Source organism: Hydra vulgaris, chromosome 05 (assembly GCF_038396675.1).
Source record: "Hydra vulgaris chromosome 05, alternate assembly HydraT2T_AEP".
Classification (NCBI taxonomy): domain Eukaryota; kingdom Metazoa; phylum Cnidaria; class Hydrozoa; order Anthoathecata; family Hydridae; genus Hydra; species Hydra vulgaris.
This window is the reverse complement of record NC_088924.1, coordinates 9,919,290-9,941,695: the sequence shown is the minus strand read 5'-3', so window position 1 is coordinate 9,941,695 and position 22,406 is coordinate 9,919,290. Positions and strand designations below refer to the sequence as shown.

Sequence of the window (22,406 nt, the reverse complement as noted above, 5' to 3'; positions counted from 1 at the left end):
TATAAGCAGGAGATCCAGGTTCAAAACGAGCTCTGGACATATTTTCGCGTCATAGTAAGGAAGGAGGCGTGAACTTCCTGGTTAAATGCACTTCCGCGGTGCTTAAGGACTACTTGGGGCACATAAAATAAATTAAAAAAAAGAATGAAAAAAAAATAAAGTTCTTCAATCCAACCGAGCATTGAAGTTTTAAGAAAAGAATTATATGTACAAAAACCATTTTGTTTCGATTTTTGATACTTGTTTCGATTGCGATTTTTCAATTCAGTTTTTAAAAAAACGTGCGCGCGCCTCTCTTTCATAACCACCACAATTAGATAGCAATCTGAGCCAGTTAGTTGAGGTACTCTCTATAAATGGCTTTCAAACGAGTCCGAAAAGATATCCTCCAATCGCAAAGCTCTATTAACACAACAAAATAATTAAAGCGGGTATTCTTATTTTCTATTTCCCCTTAATTAAATGCTCCTAATAATATTTTTGCCTGTATTTTAATTTAAAAGTATATAATAAGTCAATATAATATATTAATTATTATAAAGATTTATTTTTGATTGAATCCTTTAAAATAGACAGCAAAATTTTATCCTTGTCTTGAAATGTGCTTACTAATATTAAATATGTTTGATAATATCGTGTTATATTATTGCTATTATAGTAATAAGCTATTATGGTAAAACTGTAATAAACTTTTTTTATTTTTTTGAACTTTGCAGCTAAAGAATGGAAATAAAAGATGTTCGTATTGAACAAGAGTATCATAAATCAAACAAAAGGAAGTATAAATGCTATTATACAGTTTTTTAATATAAAGGTTGTTGACTATTGTTTTCCGTGATATTCTTGAGTTTTAAAACAATGATTAAAATTAAGCTGTGTTGGAAATTCCGTGAATTTTTTTGTTGGAAAAATTTGTTAACAACTCAATATTCTTGTGTATTAGGAAAAAATACTTTAATCAAATTATGTTTAAAAACTCATCACAGTAAAAAAAATATATATATTTTTTTATTTCATTTTTATGAGTTGTTTACAGTTGAATTTAAATTTTTCAGTCCACATTTAGTTATGTTAACACCATCGACAATATTGATAATAAGTATATCTTAATTAAAAACAAATAACTGTTTCTAGCTTTGATTTAAAACGTTGATGTTATCCTCAATAACACTAATTTGTTTTTGTACAACAGCCTTTTTTGACAAGGTTTATACTTTAGAGTCAGGTTAAATTCATAAGTCAGAGCATTAGAAAAAATTTAGATTATAGAAATTCATCCAAATCACCCAAGTGTGCAACCTTAGATATTGAAAAAAATGAAAAAGGTGCAAATTATCTTAATTTATAAATTATGTTATTGTCTTTTGTCTTAAATTAGCTTGAGCATAATTATAAATTATTTTTAAAAAGTCTTCAATATTTTTAACTGTACTACTTCAATGTGTAAATCAAATTATTAATATGTAGCAGAACATAATACTCCTAAATTAAATTTTAAAAAACTAAACAAAACCTGCTTTGAATTTGTTGTTTTTTTTCTGTAAGAATTAGAATTAAATAAAACAAAATTAAGATGGACTGTACTATTAAAGTAAAATTTTAACTTGAACACTGCATATCTTGAACAATTATCAAGTACAATTTACTTTTGACCTTTAATTCTTTGCTTAACATTTTTCCCTTGGTTTGCTGAAGATGCGTTTAGGGCTACTTAATATTGTATCACTTCTAATAAATTTATTTTATAGGTTAATACTACCAAGGTTTATTTGTGATTAAGTTTTTTATGTTGTAAGATAGGCTTGTTGGAATACTGAACACTTCTTAACCTTCTTATTATAAATAGATCACTAGCTTTTAAGAAAATTTCTAAAAACTAAAGTTTAAGTAATATTCATGTTATTAACTTATCTAAAAACCAGGGGTGCCAAACTATGTAAATATGAACTGATAGTGCTAACATAATCTTGTGGTGTTAATATAATCTTGTGGTGTTAATATAATCTGGTGGTGTTAATATAATTTGGTTTATTCTCTAGCCTTATTTATGCTTTTTTTTTTAAAAAAAAGCTCAAATTTATTATGTTTAAATTTTTCAAAAAGACTACAAAAGTAAACAGCAATAAGAATGATGAAACTTTTCATAATTCTTATTTTATTAAATCTTTTTGGGTCTAGAATTAGTGTTTGTTTATCTTGATTAGTTTAATCATTTGAAGCAATTTGAAGATTCAACATCAGATTACTTGACTTATAAAGATAAGGTTTATTCAAGTAATTAGTTAAGTAGTAACAGAATTAACAATAAATAGAAATTTGATTGTTTTAGGCTTAGAAAAATCAATATCTTATCTTATTAATGTTAATTCTATAGCTAATTGATCATCTATTTAAAAAAAGAAAAAATTAACTAAATTTGTTTTCCTGATTTTTTTTAGTTGAAAAAAACCTGAAAAGTTTGATTGAAATTATGTTGATTAAACTTTTGTGCATAGCATCACAATAAAATTACTTAGTTAATAACAGGATAATGCTAGGGAGACCTTGTAGAAATCCCTCTATAGATAAATTCTTATAGTAAAGTTTTTATGTTTTTAATTCAAATTTACTTAATAATATATAAAGGTTATACAGTAATGTTTTACATGGTACTATATAAAGTATAAAGTATATAAAAATTTATATGAATTATTTAATTAATATGGTTTATACTGTTTAGTTTTATGAAAACAGAGTTAAAAAGTTGGGCCGATATTATGGATGAAGAAGAACGATGTCAAAATAGTAAAAAAAGAAGGTCTTGTTTTATTTTATTTGTTTTTAAATTTACATTATTTTCTTTTTAGCAAAAAAATTCTTTTTGCAGAATAGGTATATGCAATGATAAAGTGGGAGTACATGAAACACGCTTGCAAACAGAATATTTAGAAAGACTTTAGAGCACAATAAACAACATTTGTTATTTTTGTAACAAGAGTATAAAATCATGCTTGTCTGATTTTATACTCTCATTAGAAAAAATAAGAGTTTGGGAGAGAGATAATATTCAGTGGTTTACTTAATTTTATAACAATATTTTTTTAATTTAAAAATATTAAATATTTTTAATTTTGAAAACAAGTTTTAAAAAGATTTTAAAACTTGTTTATTCAACAGTAAAATTTACATATTGTTTAAAAAAAGATAAAGATATAATCATTAAATTTATTTAATTGCTATTCTAAATCTTTAAAGTCATTTTTTCTAACTGGTAGCATGAGTTACTATTTTTAAAGCAATTGCTAAAGTGTAAATAAAAAATTAAAAGTTTATAAAGTTTTAAATAGCATTTTAAACAATATGAATTTTAAAAACAGAAGATTAATAATATGATAATTCTATTAAATTTTTAATGATGAAAACATGTGCATTAAATATGAATTTATTTAAAACTAAGTTCAACTTGATAACAACAGCAAAAAAAACTTAACTAAGAAATACTAAGCATTTTGAAGCATTATGCTGCTAGATTTATTTAACACAGAAACATTTTATATTTATTTCAAAAGTTCTACTATTCCAATATGTAAAATTGCGAGATTCAGCTAACAGGGCTTTCTAACTCCCATTGCTTGTTATTGGGAGATCAAACAAACCCTGTTATTTTAAGGGAATTAGAAGCACTCCATGCTGCTACTCTGCTCATAAAAAGAGCTGTATGGTATCCAAACTAGTTGAAGTGCGTATACCGGACTCATTTAATTAACAAGATCATTAATATTTTTGACAATGAAAACAAATGCCTCCAATCTTGATGCTTTGAATCTGCCTGTTCATTCTTGGAATGAAGTTTCAGAAACTGCTATTATTGTATAGATGATCAGAGGTGAAAAAGTTACAAAATTTTGTACTCAAGTAAAAGTATTGTTACTTTTGTTTTGTTAATGAAATTTTACTTAATGTTACTGGTCGAAAAGTTTACTCAAGTAAAAGTAAAAAGTAGATCATGAAAAAATGTACACAGAGTAAAAGTTTTTTAGCAGCTTTTTTAATTTACTTTCTTTTAAAACTCAAATAAGAAAGACTAAAGTTTAAAACGCCAGCAGTGTACCTGTTTGATGTCTTCATAAGGAGTTGTCTATAAATTATGTCACTCAATTTTTGACTTTAAATACCATTTAGTTAACTAATTAATACATTTCAGTACATATAAATTTTAATTATTATTATTTAGCATTAATTTAAAAGTCATTATTTGTATGCACCTACAAATAATAAGCCTTCAGTAAAAATATTATTTGTACGCAAAAAAAATTTTAAATTTTCAATATTTATATGATGTAGAGCCATGGATGGTTCATAGTTCTAAGTATGAGGCACAGCTAACTAGGGAGCAGTTTCAATTTTTCCTTAAAGTTTTTTGATTTTGATGTTTTATTTTGAAGTAGTTTTATGTTTTAACTATTATTATTGTTAGTTAATAATTATATTTATTTCTTTTTTATTTTTTAAAGTTTTACAGAACAAGTGCATAAATATGTATATTAAATGCCTGATATAGCCGTAGTCACAGTGTTGTTACATAGATTGACTGACTTATGTAGGTACAAGGAAAGTGGGGTGAACATACATTATTTTTTAGTTGTACAAACTAACTGTGACTCAATAGACAAATAATCTTTAAAGATATTTAATTTTTAATAAAAATTTAATTTAATTTTTCTTACTAAAGTCAATTTAAAAAGTATTATTACATTTTCTTTCATTTCCAAATGCTATTGTATCATTTTTTTAAACCTTATAGTAGCATTTTGAATCACATGAATGAGCAGTTTAATCATTAATAACACTGAATCTCTTTTGTTTTTCATTAGTAAAATAAATTTTTATTTTAACTTTGTCAAACAAAATTGACAAAATAAAAAACATTAAGATGCATGTGAAAAATCATTATTAGAATGCAATTAAGAATGCATAGTGGAAACTCTTTTTTCCTTAAAAAAAAAAAGTCTTAGTAAAATAAAAAATGTTAAAAACATTAAAAACATAATGTTTTAAACATTCAGCTAAATTAAATTTGATTGAAGATTGAGAGAAAATAATATAATATTTTTCTATATACAATAATTTTCTTTGCAGTTTTGGCTTTCAACTTTTTTGCTTCACGTAATGAAACCATTATTAAGATTGACAAAAAGAAACAAAACAATACAGATATCGACTACGAATAAAATGGCGAAAAATCTTTAATTAAATTAATTAATAAATTAATTTATTTACTTTTAAATAAACCGCTTTTTATTAGATGTATTTTAGTAGTCAGACGTTTAAATTTTTTTTTCAGTATTTTCACTCGAGAAAATATATTAAAAAAACTTTTACACCAGACTAATGGTTTTCATAGCGGATGACTCAAATGAGAAATAAAAACTGTTTCAGTTGTCTGAAAGACGACAAGAAAAAAATCGGAGGGTACACCACTGTTTGTGTTTGGCTAGGTACTATATTAATCAAAAGAAAGGTTTTTCTAGATTTGAAACTAAAAGAAAATGTTGATTAACAAAATTGAATACCCTATTGTGTGATGTATTTCCTAATGCTTGATGTAATTTGTGAACAACCCCTAATTTCATTTAAAACAGTAAAAACTGTTACAAAACAAAATTATAAAAATGGCTTAATTTTTTATCAAAAAAAAAAAAAGAATTTAATCATACTATTTGCGATATTAAACAATATGTAATAATGTAAACTAATAAGTAATAATTTATTATTTATATATAAATAGAATATTATATATAAATAAAATATTAAACTAATACGTAATAATTTTTTTTACTCAGTATTGTATTTGATTCAAAATGTAGTGAAGTACAATATTTTAAAAAATATATATCTAAATAAAAAGACGTATTTAAAATAATACTTAAAAAGTACAAAGTTTACAAAAAAGCTACTAAATTACAGTAACGTGAGTAAATTCGTTACTTTCCACCTCTGTAGATGATAAATACTTCTCTGAGTTTAAACATTCAATTAATCAGTTACGCCAGTATGATAAGGATCTTGTTCCAAATGACTGTTTAGGTATGTTGAGTATTTTGGTAATGGGATGGTAATGACAGATGAAGAAAAAGTTCTGAGTTCAATCCCCGCCACATTCCTGCTAATACTGCACTCAACTTGTTTCTCCATGCAGTGACCTTCATCTAGGTTTGTGTTGAGAAATTGTTGTAACCACAATGAAATTTTTTTAAATTAGCTTCCTCCACTGTAGTGACCCTCTCAGCCTGTTGGAGATGAATAACATTCATCTTCTCTAGGCTGAGGGGGAGAAAAACAAAAAGGAAGGAAATAAACTGCCTATATAATAATATGTATATAGTATATATTATTTGCTAAAATATATTTCACATAAGTTTCATATATGGTTTTATATATGTGTAGTACATATTTTTATATTGAACAACATTTGATAAGTCTTGAAATCTTGATAAGTAGTACATTTTCAAAAAGCCTGACATATCAAGAGCTTTGCCTAATTGAGACATTCAGTAAGTTGAACAATATGAATATATTCCCAAGAGAGTCAGAGTTAATAGGATTCTACTGTGTATATCTGTGTGGAAAATAACAGCTGGTCAATAGTCAACAACCACCTGAAATGACTGAAATTGCTATTTTGACTTTTCATAATGAATTCTTGCAAAACTCTGATTTTTTTTCTTGAAATTCTTGAAAAAAATCAGAGTTTTGAAAAAAAAGGTTTGAAAAATAATCAGAATATAGTTTGGAAAATGCATTTACTAATATTTCATAAAAATCATTTAAATTTTGAAAAAGAATTCAAAATATTTTCTATTATTTATGATATACTACTTTAATTTGCTTTGCAGATGAATATTATATATGGCATAAACTATATCTAATAATTTTTTTGCTTCACTTATTTTGATTACTTTCATTTTACTGGTGCTGAAAATCTTTTTTCATTAATGATTGAATTTCTTATTTTATTACTATATTAATAATAATATTTAATATACTATATAATAATAATATAGTTGTTGTATTTAACTAAAGAACATTTTTCATTCAAATGTATTTAGTTACTTTTTTTTTTCTCCAAATTTTTTTATTTCTATCTCATTATTTATCCACAAATTGCAATAAATGAATGAATGGTTTATAGGTAAATTTAAAATTGCCAATTGTGCATTTCAGCTTTTTTTCTATAAAGATTCTTTATATATATATATATATATATATATATATATATATATATATATATATATATATATATATATATATATATATATATATATATATATATTTATATATATATATATATATATTTATATATATATATATATATTTATATATATATATATATATTTATATATATATATATATATATATATATATATATATATATATATATATATATATATATATATGTATGTATATATATATATATATATATATATATATATATATATATATATATATATATATATATATATATATATATAAATGCATATTTAGTAGATTCTTGTTTTGTGTAACATTAGTAATTTTTATAGTGTTCATAAAATAACACATTCGTTTTAAAAAAAGCAGGCTCGGAGTTAAAACCTGTTTAAGAAAAGAAAAAACTCTCCAATAGAAATTCTATAAACATATATTTGAAAATTTTAAATAAAGTTTTTGTTTTACGTAACATAAATAATTGTATTTCATGAAACAATTTCTTTTAGTACTAAATATTCAGTTAAAAATTTTTTTTAATTTTTTAAAAGTAGTTTTGATATTTTAAAAAAAAATTCATTATTAAATTACTTAAACATTATCAAACTTCTTTTTTAATTGAATGAAAATCTGCGTGCGTGAGAGTTGTTTTAAACTATTAAAATTAGCATTAATTTGAACATTAGTTATTAGCGAGTTTCCATTTTAAAAAGGCATTGATTTATATAAAATTATTATTTTAAAAGAAATACAAACTTGATAATTTTTAAGCATCAAGTTATTTTTGTCTTTATAAAATTCAGTTATTGACTGTCACACCTTCAAGATTTTTTTTATTTTTCAATTTGGTATAATTAATTTTAGTATTTCACTCCAAAATGAATCTTTTCTTACCACTGGACATCTGTCCTTTTGTACATTTATCTCACTCTGCTATTTTTTTTTATTATTATAATTACTTATTATGCTTCTCTTAGGTATCTACTTCTCAGTTCAGCTTTACCAAAATGCATTACATTTACAAAAATAAGTCATTTTTTTAAATTTAAAAGTAATTTAAGAGAACACAATATTAAGAAAAAATTAACTTGTTATGTAAAAGGAGTTTTTGCAAACATAATATAAGCTGCATAACATAGTTAAGACATTTATTATGTATTGCAATGCATGTGATAAGTAAAATTGAATTAAAACTGAAACACATTATTAATGAGCATGATTAGGCTCGCTCGACATCAAGTCTTTGAGAGCGATATTCAGGGTTGGAAATTGGTTCCCATGTGGTCGTCCATAAATTATGTATGCAGGTATGTTAACTCGGACTCTGAAGAGATTTATGTTTTGAATTTTTCTGTTATAGTTCTAATCTTTAGTTTCGTTTAACTTCGACTTTTTTTATAATTAGACTTTATTATAAGTTTGACCAATTTGAAGATATCAGTAAGAGAGCAGTGATAACAGAAACTGCTTAGTTTATCGTCACAAAATGACCCGTGTGTAATAGATATTAAATATGTATAAGACTGTATAAGCATTCAATTATTATATGAAGTAAGCTATGAATGTCTTGTTTTCTAAATGATTTTTAATGGGACCAATTTTTTTTATTATTAAATTTGCTTCTTCAAGGCTCCAGATGACCATTACAATTGAGAAGGCTACTCTTTTTTTTGTTTTTGTTTTATCTGTTGTTTTTTTTTGTTTTTTTTTTGTTTACAACTCTCTCTCTCTCTCTCTCTCTCTCTCTCTCTCTCTCTCTCTCTCTCTCTATCCTAAATTCCAAAATACAAACTTGTTAAACAAGGTTGCTGTTAAGAAAAACAAGTTAAATGCAGTCTACTTGCAAAGGATAAGGGTAAATGAAGGAGGGTGGTTTTAAACCACCCTCCCTCATCCACCCTAATCCTTTGGGTGGGTGATGATTATTTTTTGATTAATCTACTACCACATTTTAGTCAATCGCCATAATTATTAAAGATTATATGTTAAAAAACTCATGAATAATAATTTTCAAAATCATGTATAATGAGTTTTTGTAATATTAATAATATTTATTCAACTATATATTTATACTAAATAATTAAATTTTTAGTGATTTTAATAACCCTCAGTTGAATAAAAAGAAACAAAAATGTGATTTTCCAAAAACTTCTAAAGATATTTCATACTCAATAAAGCATCACCCAGATTATACTGTGTATGGATTTTTTTTCTGTTTTATATTTTTTTCTGTAATCAGTATTCAATTAATTTTTTTCTAATTTGTTTTAAAAACTTTTTTTTTGTGCAAAGTTTTGTTCCAGTTGAAAAAAATAAAGATTCCAAAATACAAGACAATGAAAAAAGTAGTTTAAATGATGATCTACTTAATAATAAAAGATCATATCAACAAAGCAACAAAGAAGTTAAGCGACAAAGGTAAATCTAAAAATTAATTTGCTTGCAGCAACATAGCCTTTTTATAAGTCTTTTTTTTTACCTAATTAAAGATTTTAATAAAAACATTTAAAGTTTTTATTAAAATTAGTCAAGGTAAAAAGTATTTTTTGTAAATCAAAGTCTAAGTGATTTAAATTAATGGATGGGTAGAACATTTCTGAGAGTTTTTAGGATTAGGGTTAGGTTTTCAATTTTTTACACGCTATATATATGTTTTCTTCCTCAGGTAAATTTATTTTCAAACTTTTGAAAAACACCCTACTCAAATGTTTATTTCTTTTAAAAACCTCATCTTCATTTTAGTTACCTCATCTTCATTTAGTTGTTTACAACAACAGTTGTTACACTCTTTCTAACTTAATATCAAGAAATTATTTGTTTATTTCTTTATGCCATATAATAATATTTACAATAAGATAGATCGAGTGCAAATATAATAAATGGTCAGACATAGTCACTTTGAGCCACTTTTAGTCACAAATGGTCAGACAGTTATCACTAAACTCCATTTACATAGTCATATTACAGTTTTAAAATAATGTTGAGTACTCAGACAAGAAGAAGAGTATAATAAGAAAAGAAGAGAATAATAAGAAAAGCAGATTTTCAAAGTGTTTTTTAAAGATTTATAGTTTTAAATGAATAGACATGCATCTTTCTTATATGAATTTTATAAGATTTTAGTTGGTATTCATATCGAAAAAGCATAAAACAAATGAAGAATATATAAATAGTACTAAGTTCAGTAAAAAGAACAAATTTGAAAAGATATGTATTACTAGACTATGTTTTTAATAGTAAATGTGCTTCTGTTTTTTTGTAAGTGCTGACTTGTAAGTATTTTAAATAGTAAATATGCTTTTGTTTTCTTGTAAGTACTGACTTGTAAGTGTTTTTAATAGTAAATATGCTTCTGTTTTCTTGTAAGTACTGGCTTGTAAGTGTTTTGACTATTAAATAATCTGAATAAAAGATAAAAATGAAATATTTTTTAATGCTTTTTTTTCAATCTAATTTTTATAAAATTTGGTGCGTTCTAAATTTTTTACTGATGCTTCATTTATATGAAACAAGTCTATGGTTATCTGTGATGTGTCCTTGTGGTTGGCACTTTTAATTCTTTTTTGGGAAATATATAAAATATATAAAAAATTGTTTATTTTTAATTAAGATATCTGGAGTCCTTTTTTTGAAATTAATCAATATTTTATTTAAATAAGGGTTGATGTTAAATCAAATAATATTGGAAATGAAAATTTAAAAAAAACTGTTGATACAACTTCTAAGAATGATAGTAAAAATGATGTAAAAACTGACACAACTTCCAAGAATGCTGGTAAAAATGATGTAAAAACTGACACAACTTCCAAAAATGCTGGTAAAAATGATGTAAAAACTGACACAACTTCTAAGAATGCTGGTAAAAATGAATCTATAGAAAAAGACGAAAAAAAAGTAAAAAACCTTGAGAAGCAAAACACAAACAATACAGAAGTATACAGAAAATACATAGCTGAAGTATCAAGGTATTTATTTTAGTTGTTAGTTTATTTTTAGTTGATTGTAGAAATTAAACAAAAATAAATTGTAAAAAAAATCTTCATACAACTAGAGAGATAATATACTTGACTATATAGAAACTATGTTTTTATATAAATAATATACTCACAGAAACCCTGTATACTTTTAAGAAGGTTGGATACTCAACCCTCGGAATTTGGAAAAATGAGGTCGGCAATATTTTGCCGACTTCAATCTTTTTGAGGTCAGCATCAGGTCGGCAATAATTATGTGACCATAAAACATAGAAAGGTGGTCGGCAATTTTTTGCCGACCTCAAACACTTTCAGGTTGGCAGTTAGATCAGCATTGCCGAATGCCGACCCTAATTCCGAGGGTTGGATACTTGTGTATAAGCCATATACTTATATCATGTAGCTAAGCTACATGACATATAAGTATCATATCTTATGTCATGGTTATTGTTAGGTTTATAAGAAAATTCTTTTAGAAGTTATTTATATACAACTTTTTATTTATAATACTTTTTATATATAAATTTTTATTTATTTTTAACTATAACAAAATTAGTTATAATTACACTTATTTTAGTTCAAAAAAGTTCAGTTCTATAATTTCAAATATAAAATGATACATCTATAAATCCTTAAGTAATTTTTTTTTTTTTTTTTAAAAAATTGTTGACTTTTTATATTAAATAATTTCAATATAAAAAGTCAACAATTTTTGACTTTTTATATAGAAATTATTCAATATAAAAAGTCAAAAATTATTGACTTTTTATATTGAATAATTTAGACCAGTGTAAAATGTTTTCCAATTAGCATTTTACTGCATAAAATGAATGATTTGCTCTGAATTATACTACATAAAATGATTGACTTGCTCCTAATTATATACATGCCAATAAATGACTTGCTCCTAATAATATTGCTAGCAGTAACTTGATTTTGTTAGCATTATAGTTTTAATTTATTACATATTGCTCTCATTAAAAAAAAGGTGGATACATTAGAGGGTCTCAACAAAGCACAATGAGTCAGCTGAAAACAATAAAAGTTGTATAATCATAAGATGTAAATATATAATGTACTAATTTTTTGGATTTTTGGGTCAGAAAATTTAAATTTGTTGTTAGAAATTTATTTTATGCATACCTATTAATGTGTACTATGAGTATGCATTTAAATATATATTAAAAAAGATAGAATTATTTGCATTTAGTTTTTATTTCTTTTACATGTGCAAATATTTTGAAAACTAAGTATTCTTTCTTTTTTTTTTTTTTTTCATTTCACTAAAGTAGCATGATCTAAAAACTTATAACTACATAGAATTACTGATTGTTACTGTAGCATTCAAACCCTTAACAATGTACAGTATGTACAAATGCATGTTTACTTTAGTTTCCATAACCTAAATAACATGTAACATAAAATTAACAAGTCTTCATAAATATTTGTGTCCTAGGTGATAAATAAGTTTTGGCTTTTTTATTGAGTTAATTATTGTTACTTAGATTAAAAAGATTATCTTAAAAAAAACAAAATCTGTTTTTAGTTGTATCTGAATTTATTCTATTTGTAAACAAGGAGTACATTTTAAATTAATTTCTATTTAAATATTTGTAACAAGTGTGATTTTTAAAACATTGGTGGAAGAAATGAAGCAAGGGGTATTGCTCTTAAAGTGTTCAAGGCTTTTGATAATGTCTGCCATACTAATCCTCTGTATATGGTATATCTGGGAAAGGTTTTTAAATTTTTGAATTGTTCCTTTGCAGTATTAAAGTCATCCTTTATGGAAAATACTCATTGTTTTATAACATGATTATTAAGTTTTTATTAATTTTATGTTTTAATTATATTATAATTGCTTTAATTATTGATATATATTAACTTTTACATCAAAATTTATTTGATTTTTTTACTCAACTTGTTATTGTAGTTAAATAAGAAATCACAATTAATAATTATTTTATTTCATAATCATTGTAGTTAAATAAGTTTCAATCAATAGATTTTATAATTATTTAATTCAGTTTTCATAAACATAAATAAGTTTATGAAAACTACTGGTTAAGTTTCAATCAGTAGTTTTCATAAACTTATCTAATTACATAATCATTGTAATTAAATAAGTTTCAAGCAATAGTTTTCAATTAATGTGTGTAGCCCAGTAAGTAAAGTATATTATTTTGAGGTTAATTTAGAATTTTTTTATGTTTTTATTTATAGAAGAGGTGATATGGCTGATCTTAAAACCAATAAAAATAGTAATAGATATTTTATCAAAACTGCTGACACAACTTCTAAAAGTTCAACTAGTAAAAAAGATTCTAAACTTATTGAAACTGATGAACAAAGAATAAAGAATCGAGAAAAGCAAATTGCAATTGGAAAAAATACAGAAGGCTACAAAAAATACATAGCTGAAGTACCAAGGTATTACTTTCTTATTTATTTTTTATTTATGATTAAAGGTGTTTATAACCATTTTTAATGTTGTTTTGTATGAAGATCTTTGAAAAATTTATGTGTTCATTATAAAGTATCATAAAAGGAATCAAAAAGTACAGAAAATAAAAGTTAGAAAAATATAAAACAGAGAATTTATTTCAAACAGTTTGATGTTATGAACCGAGGTCTTTATCTTATCAGTATTTTTTATGTGAAAATTGAATATTAATTGAATAACATTTGTTCTTGATAAAAAATGGAGACAAACTGATGATTTTAAATTATATTGTTAAGTTCAACATGTTGACAAATGATAATAAAGTCAATCAGATAATTTTTAACTAATCACATTAAAAACCAATCAAATATTATGATCTAAAATAGATATTTTCTAGAGATAGAGAACCAAGGTTTATCACACAAAAATTAAGAATTTAAAAATAAGCATAGTTTGTGATTAATCTGTTGTTTTACAAAGAGAGTTGACATCATTAGTCACTTGATACCTGGTCACTTTTACATTAGTCATTGATCACTTTTACATCATTAGTCACTCAATACTCAATTTATGAGGTTTTTTTAAACAAAAAAAACAGAAATCCCAAGTTTTGTTAAAAGTGCTAACTTGCCTCTACTATGTCATTGTACTGTGGTGTACACAGTACAGTTATACTACTATGTCATTGTACTGTAGACCACAGTACATTCATGTACTGTGGTTATACATTTTAAAAATGTATAACATTTCTTTTTTTACAATATTTTAAGGACAATAGTGTAAAAATAGTTCCTTTTTTTTTACTTACATGATTTCAAAAGGTTAGAATGGGATTTGTTTTTCTGAAAGTATTAAATATTTATTTTTGGTTAAAAATAAGTAAAATATTCTGTTTTTATTTATTCATTTGATTTTGTTTGTGTTTGAGCAAAAGCACACAATTAAAATGTAAAACTGATGTTGATTTTTTCACAAATTTTATTAAAAATGACAAAGCCATTAAGTCAAGCTCTGATTGTTAAATGTTAACCAGTTAGAAATAATATATAAAATATTAGGAGATTTTGTTGGCATTGCACTTTTTACAAACCGTTTAAAAACAATATAAACCTTTAATATAAATGACTCAAAAACTTTAATGCATTTTCTTTCACTTTTCTTTATGCTTCAAATAGCATCTATTTTTTAACAACCAAAAATTTACTTAAAGAAAAAAATTTACAATTACTCATGTTTTGGATAGAAAAGATGTTTCTGTTCAATAAGAATGATAATTGATTCTGTTTTAAATACAATTAAAAATTCTTTTATTCCAGTAAATAGCAAAGAGTATCAGATCTGTTTTAAAAATGGACACCATGAAGCAGGACAACAATCATCAATGAAATCAAAAGAGATAGTTATACATAATTATTTCAAATGATGGTGCAAATGGTACCTACTATCTGAGACTTGAGTAAATGAAAAATGAATATTGGCAACTAGAAAACATACTGTTTTTTAGTTCTATACAAAGCAGCATGTTATTTAGTATTACTAATACTAAAACTAATAATTAGTTTTAATGTTATACAAAGCATTTAATTGTTGGATATTGTAGAGTAAAATATTTAAAAAAAATAAGGAAGATAAATCTATAGAGTTGCTTAGAGCAGTGTTTGGAAAGTTCCTTTTTAAAAGGATCTCATTCCGTTCCCCGTTCATTTCGTAAAGTAAGAACTCGTTCCTGTTCCTCGTTCCTTAATCAAAAAAATAACTTGTTACGCGTTCCTCAAAAAATAGAACTCGTTTGTACTTCGTTCCTTTTTTTAAACTTATTTTTACATAGTAAATGGTATTACTTATTGCACATTTATGACAAATTTAAGAGTAGATATATTGTTTCGCTAAGCGGGTGCTTTTTTAAAGTGTTTTGCTTAATCATTACTTTTAAAAAATTTTTTAATATTTCTGGTGTCCTGCCAGCCTAGTCTGTCTCTGCATGTACTTTATACACATAAAATTGATATATTAATTTCAGCTATTTCGGAAGTATGAGCATTATAAAAGTGTTATTGTAAAATAAAGATTTAGAAAACAAGAAAAAAGTATAAAGACAAAGAAAAAATTTTAGACACCAACTTTATTTTGTTTCAATAAAACTAATTTTTCAAATAGTGAGTCACTTAATGTATGTCTTTTTTCAGTCATCACATTAGACCCTGCCGAAAATAGTCGTTCAACCAGAGCACTCGACGGAAGAGGTGTGTTAAGTTCTAAAAAAACTTTTAATACTGCTGGGTATAATAATAACACAGTAAACTCTTTTGACTGTGATTTTAAATATAACTCCAACTCCTCAATACCAGAACTTGTAACTACGTTGCTTTCCACTGGTAAACAGAAAAAGTCTTCTTTAGACAAACCTGTTGCTGTATGTGAAGAGGATTTGATTTCACAAGCTGTTGAACTAAGATCCACATTTTCAAACAAAGACTTTAACCAGGTTTCTGCTGTGAAACGTTTGACACCATCAAGCCATAATAATTTAAAACGCGGTATTAAACAAGATGCTAATTTTAGTTCTTTTTTTTCCCAAATAGAACAAAATCGAGTTTTAATTGAAGTTCTTACGTGTTGACAAGTGGACCACAAAAGTTCATACTTTTCTGTTGCAAAATAATTAATTTTTTATCCAAAGCATAAAGCGTTGGTAACAAATACCCCATGAACATTGATTCTTCTCCTTGTAAAAAGTCTAAAGATTGGGCAAGAGGAGTCATCACTTCACAGTATTCATGAATTAATTGAATTTCTTGATTAGTGAACCTTTGTATTTCGCAAAAATCCATTATGTTATTCATTTTGTTATGTCCATTAGAGTCTAAAAATATATTTTTAATTTGTAATAAGCTATCATAGGTACAGTTCCATCTTGTTTTGTTTGGTGTTTTTAAATAAACCTCTAATGTATTGTGAATTTTTTCAGCAACTCTATTTGGTATATTTTGTTTACTCCATAATGATGAACACTTTGCTTTCCTATAAATTTTCTTAAAATTAGTTGAAGTCTGTACCATTTAGTCTGAAGTCTGTACCATTTTCTCAACATCGTTTTTTGCTATTAAGTCTAGTGTATGGCTAGCACATCTAAAATGTTGTGGTAACTGAACAAATAAGTCATTTTCTTCTTGTTCATAACTACTTTTGTCCAAAATTTCATACAAATTTATATTCTCATCGCATAAATTGTCATTGTCATTATCTTCATCATCATCATTACTATCTTCTTCATTCTCTGAATTTATTGAAATTGGATATGATTTAAAAGCTTTTACGAAATTCGAACCACTGTCTGCTGTTGTAGCAACAATCTTGCTTTGTATTTTATAGGTTGTATGAATCTTATACAAAACATTAGCCAAAACAGTATATGTTTGTCTTCCTTTTAAGCGACTACATGCTAAAGATACTGAATGACGCTGTAGAGTCTTTTGATCTATCCAATGGCAAGTCACCCCAATATAACCCCTTTTACCTTTACTCCAACAGTCAGCTGTGGTTGCAACATACATAACATCTGCAAGTGTTGAAGTAATATCTTTGATAAATACAAATTATTAATACGTAGTTTTAAAGTTTTACTACAAATAATCTTCAGGTCTTTAGGAAGGCCTAATTTCACCAAATTCACAAATGATGGTTTATCAACTATATTTAAGGGTTGTGTTTCACTAACAATAAAATTTACAAGTTGATCTAAACTTTTTTGATTTAATTTAAAGTGCTCATTTCCTTTATTGGTTCCATATTTCTCAAGAGTAGATTGTACCACTCCTTTTTTCACATTCTCTGATGAACTTAATTTTTTCTTTTTAACAAATGCATCTTTTTACCTTCATTTATAGCTTTTTCAAAAGCAACCATTTTGAATGGGTGAATTCTCTAATAAAAAAAAAAAATTTAAATTAACAGTTTTTACTAATAAGTAAATCAAATTTGAAACCTCAGCAAATTCAAAGAGTTACATTCTTTATTCAACATGGTGTAATTATTGAATTTGCATGTTTAACAATATATGCACTTATTCAAGCTACTTTATGTTTACAATAATTTCTTTTTTGCATCTGCTGGTATGAAGTACATAGAATGATACTATGCATGCTAAGTATGTATTTTATTTCATGCATAATTCAAAATAAGTTAACTGAGTTAAATTCAAAATAGTAAGAAACACTAACATTTATTTACCTTATGCCGTTTTAAATTAGATGATGTATTTTTAGCTGTACTTATTTCTTTTCCTAAAGGGCCGCACAAAACACATTTTGCATTTATATTATTGCCATTCATTCCATTAAATACAAAAAATGATTCCAAGCCGCTCAAAGGCAAACTTTTATCTAAGAGAAAAAGAAAACATTACTTAGTGTTAAGCATAATGAGTAATTTAGTTGCATAGACTTACGACCTCAGTTAAGTTAAGGACGTTAGTTAATAAACTTACTTAAAAAATAATAAACTTAAGTCAATGCAATATAAAATAGATAGAAAGTAACAGCATATTTTATACAAACTTACCACTAACTTCAGTATTATTATTACATGCATAATTTCTGACACTTTCAATAACTGGAACATCACTGACAATGTCAATAATCGGATTCATTCCGCCAACTAGAACCACGTGAAATAAAACTTAAGAAGACCTTTTATTTAATGTTTATCTATTTTATGTGGTTTTAGTTCAGATTAAGTTAGCACATGTACTAATTTTTAAACTGTAAGATTAAATTCAAAAATTAGTACATGTGGCCAACTAAATCCGAACTTGGGTTGAACATCATCTAAATACAAATTATTTTGATTTTGAACTTTAAAAACAACTATTGCAAAAAGTAAAGTTATAAATTTTTAAGGAACTATTACTTTTCGTTCACGTTCCTTCAAAAAAAGAATTCGTTCTCTTTCCTCGTTCCACTATTTTAAAAGGAACCAGTTCCAAGCTTCGTTCCTCAAAAAAGGAACTAGTTCAAAGAACTCGTTCCTTTTGGAACGCGTTCTTCCAAACACTGGCTTAGAGTACATTCTGCAATCTATAGTGATGATTCAGTAGTTACTATTCAGCTTCCTACATTTTCACAAAGTTTTAAAGTGCATAATGCATCATTGCAACTCACCTGATCTAATAATGCAAAATCTAGATTTAAAACACCAAAACCAGTGTTGCAACAAGTCAGAACACTGACATGAGTTAATATCCCAAAATAAAATAAGTAGGGTTATTACTTATTGTAGTAATACTTCCATTTTGCCCAGCTGCAAGCATAAGAGCTGCTTGTTGTTATGAAACAAGAGGTGGTAATTTTTGCTGCAAATCGATTGAGACCAGGAATTCACATAGCTTTTTCTTCTCTTCCAGATATTATTCTTGCATTCATCTTCTCTACCTGATATCAACAGCCAAATTAAGTGAGGCTATGAATTCACATAGCCTTTGCTTTTCTACCGGTATTATATATTACTAGTTACTTTTAATTTACTGTTTCTTTTATTTAAATAAAAGATTAATTAAAGATAAATAAGTGATTGTTGTTGTTTTTTACCGAAAAAAATATTTTGTTTCTAAGGTCGATAATAACAACTCAGAGTGTTTTTGTGATGTATTTTATCAAACCTTGAACTTTTGGCATGTGCTAGTGTTTTTATAGGAAAACATGTCCTTCTATGACCATTATTTACATTCCTCATCAACTTATTAATCTAGGCAATCTACTTTTGATTCTATTTCCAAAACGTTGACTTTTGGGTCTATTGTTGTAAGTAGGCGTGTCCTTTAAACTTTTTGTAGTAAACCTTTTTTTAATACATTTTTGATTAAGAGTTTAAAACTGATTAACTTTTTTGTCTAGAATCTTCTGATGAATTTTACTTGTATTGCAACTTTACAAAGCAACAATAATTTCAGGAACATTTATTATCACAATAAAAGAAAGCTTAAGAAATGTTTATTAGATATTTTACTTAGTAAAAGGATGTCCAAGACATCATTTAAAAACAATTCACATGTATTACTCTTCAGTTTAATGCTATGACTTTAAACTAATGCTTTTTGTTGAAATTGCAGTTTGTTGTAAAATTTAAATTATTATTTGAAATTGAAAGCTAAATTCTAACATTGACAAGAAATAACTGCCATTTTACTAGGTGACATGGACTACCAAGCTGAAAATTACAGCTCGGTAGTCCATGCAAGTTCCATTGTTTTCGCTGAAGTAACTCTCAATACAAATCACAAACAGTTGTAATATACTACAATATTAACAATTTACTGGTTTACAAATTTGATTTATTGCTGATGTCAAAAAGCATGATGTTGATAAGATTCATGAAGCACAAAATGGTGTTCTAGCCATTATAAAAACAAAAAGTTAAAGACTTGTGCATGCATCAAAATGAACTTGGTATGAAAACACAATGAAACTTGCAACTAGCCATGGCAATTCTTGTTTGATGGAGACACATTAAAAAGAGTCACAAAAGCTTGTTTGAATTTTTTGTATTGCTTTGAATTGTTTATATTATATTTTAATGATAATTCAACGACGTATGTCTTGAAAAAAGAATCCAATAGGTTAGCAATATCTAATGGCTGAAACAATTGGTTTGGTATTTGAGCTTAATGAAAAGAGATTTGTCGATTGGTCAAAAGTGCTCATGATAAAGAGCTTTATAACTTTATTTTAAAATATTTTTTTTATTGACTTTCATTTTGTAGAAAAATTTTTTTACAGCTTAAACATAATAAACTGTAATATTTCATATTTTATTAAACATAATAAACTGTTTTATTTCATATTTTAAAAAAGTTAGAACAATAATTTTTGAAATTAAAATAGAATATGAACCATCATCTGATATAGTTAACACAGCGCATAACTTTCGGTGACGTCACTTAACTGAAGCTATGCAAGCTATAGCTGCTCTGTTTTGTGCAAATTTAAATATTGTAATTTTCTTCAATTGTTCAACTTTTTAATATTTATTTACTAATTTATGACTGTTTTTATGTTGTTTATTGTTCAAAGTTTGTTTTTTACTGATTAAGCAAAAACGGAATGGTAAATATCGTATTTAATCTATTATTAGTTACAGAGGCGTGGCTAGGCTACCCCACACCTCAATGAGGGGGGCATTTGCAAATTTAGGGGTCCTTTCCAAAATTAAAGGAGTTTTTTTAAAAATAACACCTAGTGTGAATACTTTTAAGATTTTGGGGCTCTAATAACAAGTTTTTTTTTGGGGGGGGGGGGCTTCAGGCCCAGTAGCCACGGCACTTATTAGTTGAAATATAATCCGATAATATTTATTGTGTAATTCAATCTAAGATGGTTATAATTTAAAACAGGTTTAGTTATAACCTAATCTTATTCATAATTAGTTTAATACATAATTGAGTAGTTAGTATTTATGCTATTTTGCAGAAGCGACAGAACACCTGTTCACCCATGGACGCCTGATAAATATTCTGTTTGCAGCACACGCTCGTGGCAGGGTGTAATGAGAATATGGAGACGAAAATTGCACTATTGGGACCCACCACATTTAGTTAAAGAATTTGAAACTCAGAAGTTTTGTAATGTTGCAGCACAGTAAGTTACAATTGGGAGAAAAAAATCGTTCTACTTTTTTAGATTAGTAGCTAACTTGTGCTTTTTTTATTATGGCTAAGCTTAATTAAGGCGTTAAGTATAGTTAGCGTGTTATATCTAATAGTAAGTTTATATGCGGCTAACATGAAGATTATTTTTGTAGACCCATGTAAGGCAACATTAGGTTTAGCATAACTAACACTTTCAATGAGTTGTTATGAGCACCATATGAGACGTTACAAATACGGTAAAAGTTATTCACTTTTTATATTACTTATTTTATATTTTTTATATTGCTTTAATATTTTAGGTCTTTTGACGACCGCAAAGATTCTGAAGAATGCAATTTATCAGATGAAAGTGAGCACACCTATGGCAAGCTTGATGACTTTAGTTCTTTAACTGAAGAAGAAGTTTTGTTTGGGACTTCTGTCGAAAATTATTAAATCAGCTCAAATTGTGTTTTTAAATTTTATGATTTTAATGTTTAACATTTCATATACAAATATATATATATATATATATATATATATATATATATATATATATATATATATATATATATATATATATATATATATATATATATATATATATATATATATATATATATATATATATATATGTTACACAATTCTTCAGGTTTTACATTTTATCTGCAAATTAATTTGTTATTTTAATTATCATACTTTGTTTTATGAAATATATTTATAATTTTAAATAATTGTATATAGCTTATGAACAAGATTTGTTTTATTTTTTTACCGATACTTTAAATTTGGCCTGGTACTATTTTGCAATAAAAGGGATATATATATGGAATGATGCGATGGATATAGAACATGGGGGAGACAGCAACTTCAATAGAATAAATATCTTTAAAAAAGCGAAATTCGAATAATAAAAAATGGAAAACTAAGTTGTTAACTGGTTTTGCCTTTTGTCGTTTGTCATTTTTGTCTGTTCTATCAAACTCTTTACGATATTTCGATTGAGACCATGTCATTTTAAAACACAAAAAGACAAAAATATCACTGATGGAGTTAAGAACATATGTTATAAAGAGGTTCTATGAAGCATCAAACAAGAAAGTTCACGTTTTCCCTCCTTATCAATGAACTCAGAACCACT

At 25.7% G+C, this 22,406-nt stretch overlaps 1 protein-coding gene across 2 annotated transcripts; it reads left to right on the top strand.

The window, feature by feature from the left end:
• The first annotated feature begins 352 nt into the window (after positions 1–352).
• Positions 353–21,759, top strand: LOC136071843 (uncharacterized). Of its 2 annotated transcripts, XM_065797323.1 has the most exons (9): positions 353–431; positions 717–779; positions 2,720–2,797; positions 9,320–9,424; positions 9,520–9,645; positions 10,887–11,192; positions 13,425–13,631; positions 21,108–21,275; positions 21,586–21,759. In XM_065797323.1, exons 2-9 carry the CDS (start codon positions 724–726, stop codon positions 21,719–21,721), a joined length of 1,182 nt encoding a protein of 393 aa, XP_065653395.1. In that variant the 5' UTR covers positions 353–431; positions 717–723; the 3' UTR covers positions 21,722–21,759. The 2 variants fall into 2 exon arrangements, with proteins under 2 accessions (XP_065653395.1, XP_065653396.1); XM_065797324.1 differs by lacking the exon at positions 353–431 and having other exon boundaries at positions 717–814.
• Positions 21,760–22,406: the final 647 nt, after the last annotated feature.

Excerpts from the sequence above, each read along its gene's own strand:
- LOC136071843 (XM_065797323.1), top strand. The coding sequence starts at position 724 with ATGGAAATAAAAGATGTTCGTATTGAACAAGAGTATCATAAATCAAAC. Across the intron at positions 2,798-9,319 it reads CAAAATAGTAAAAAAAGAAG|TGATTTTAATAACCCTCAGT; the intron begins GTCTTGTTTTAT and ends TTAAATTTTTAG. Across the intron at positions 9,646-10,886 it reads AAAGAAGTTAAGCGACAAAG|GGTTGATGTTAAATCAAATA; the intron begins GTAAATCTAAAA and ends TATTTAAATAAG.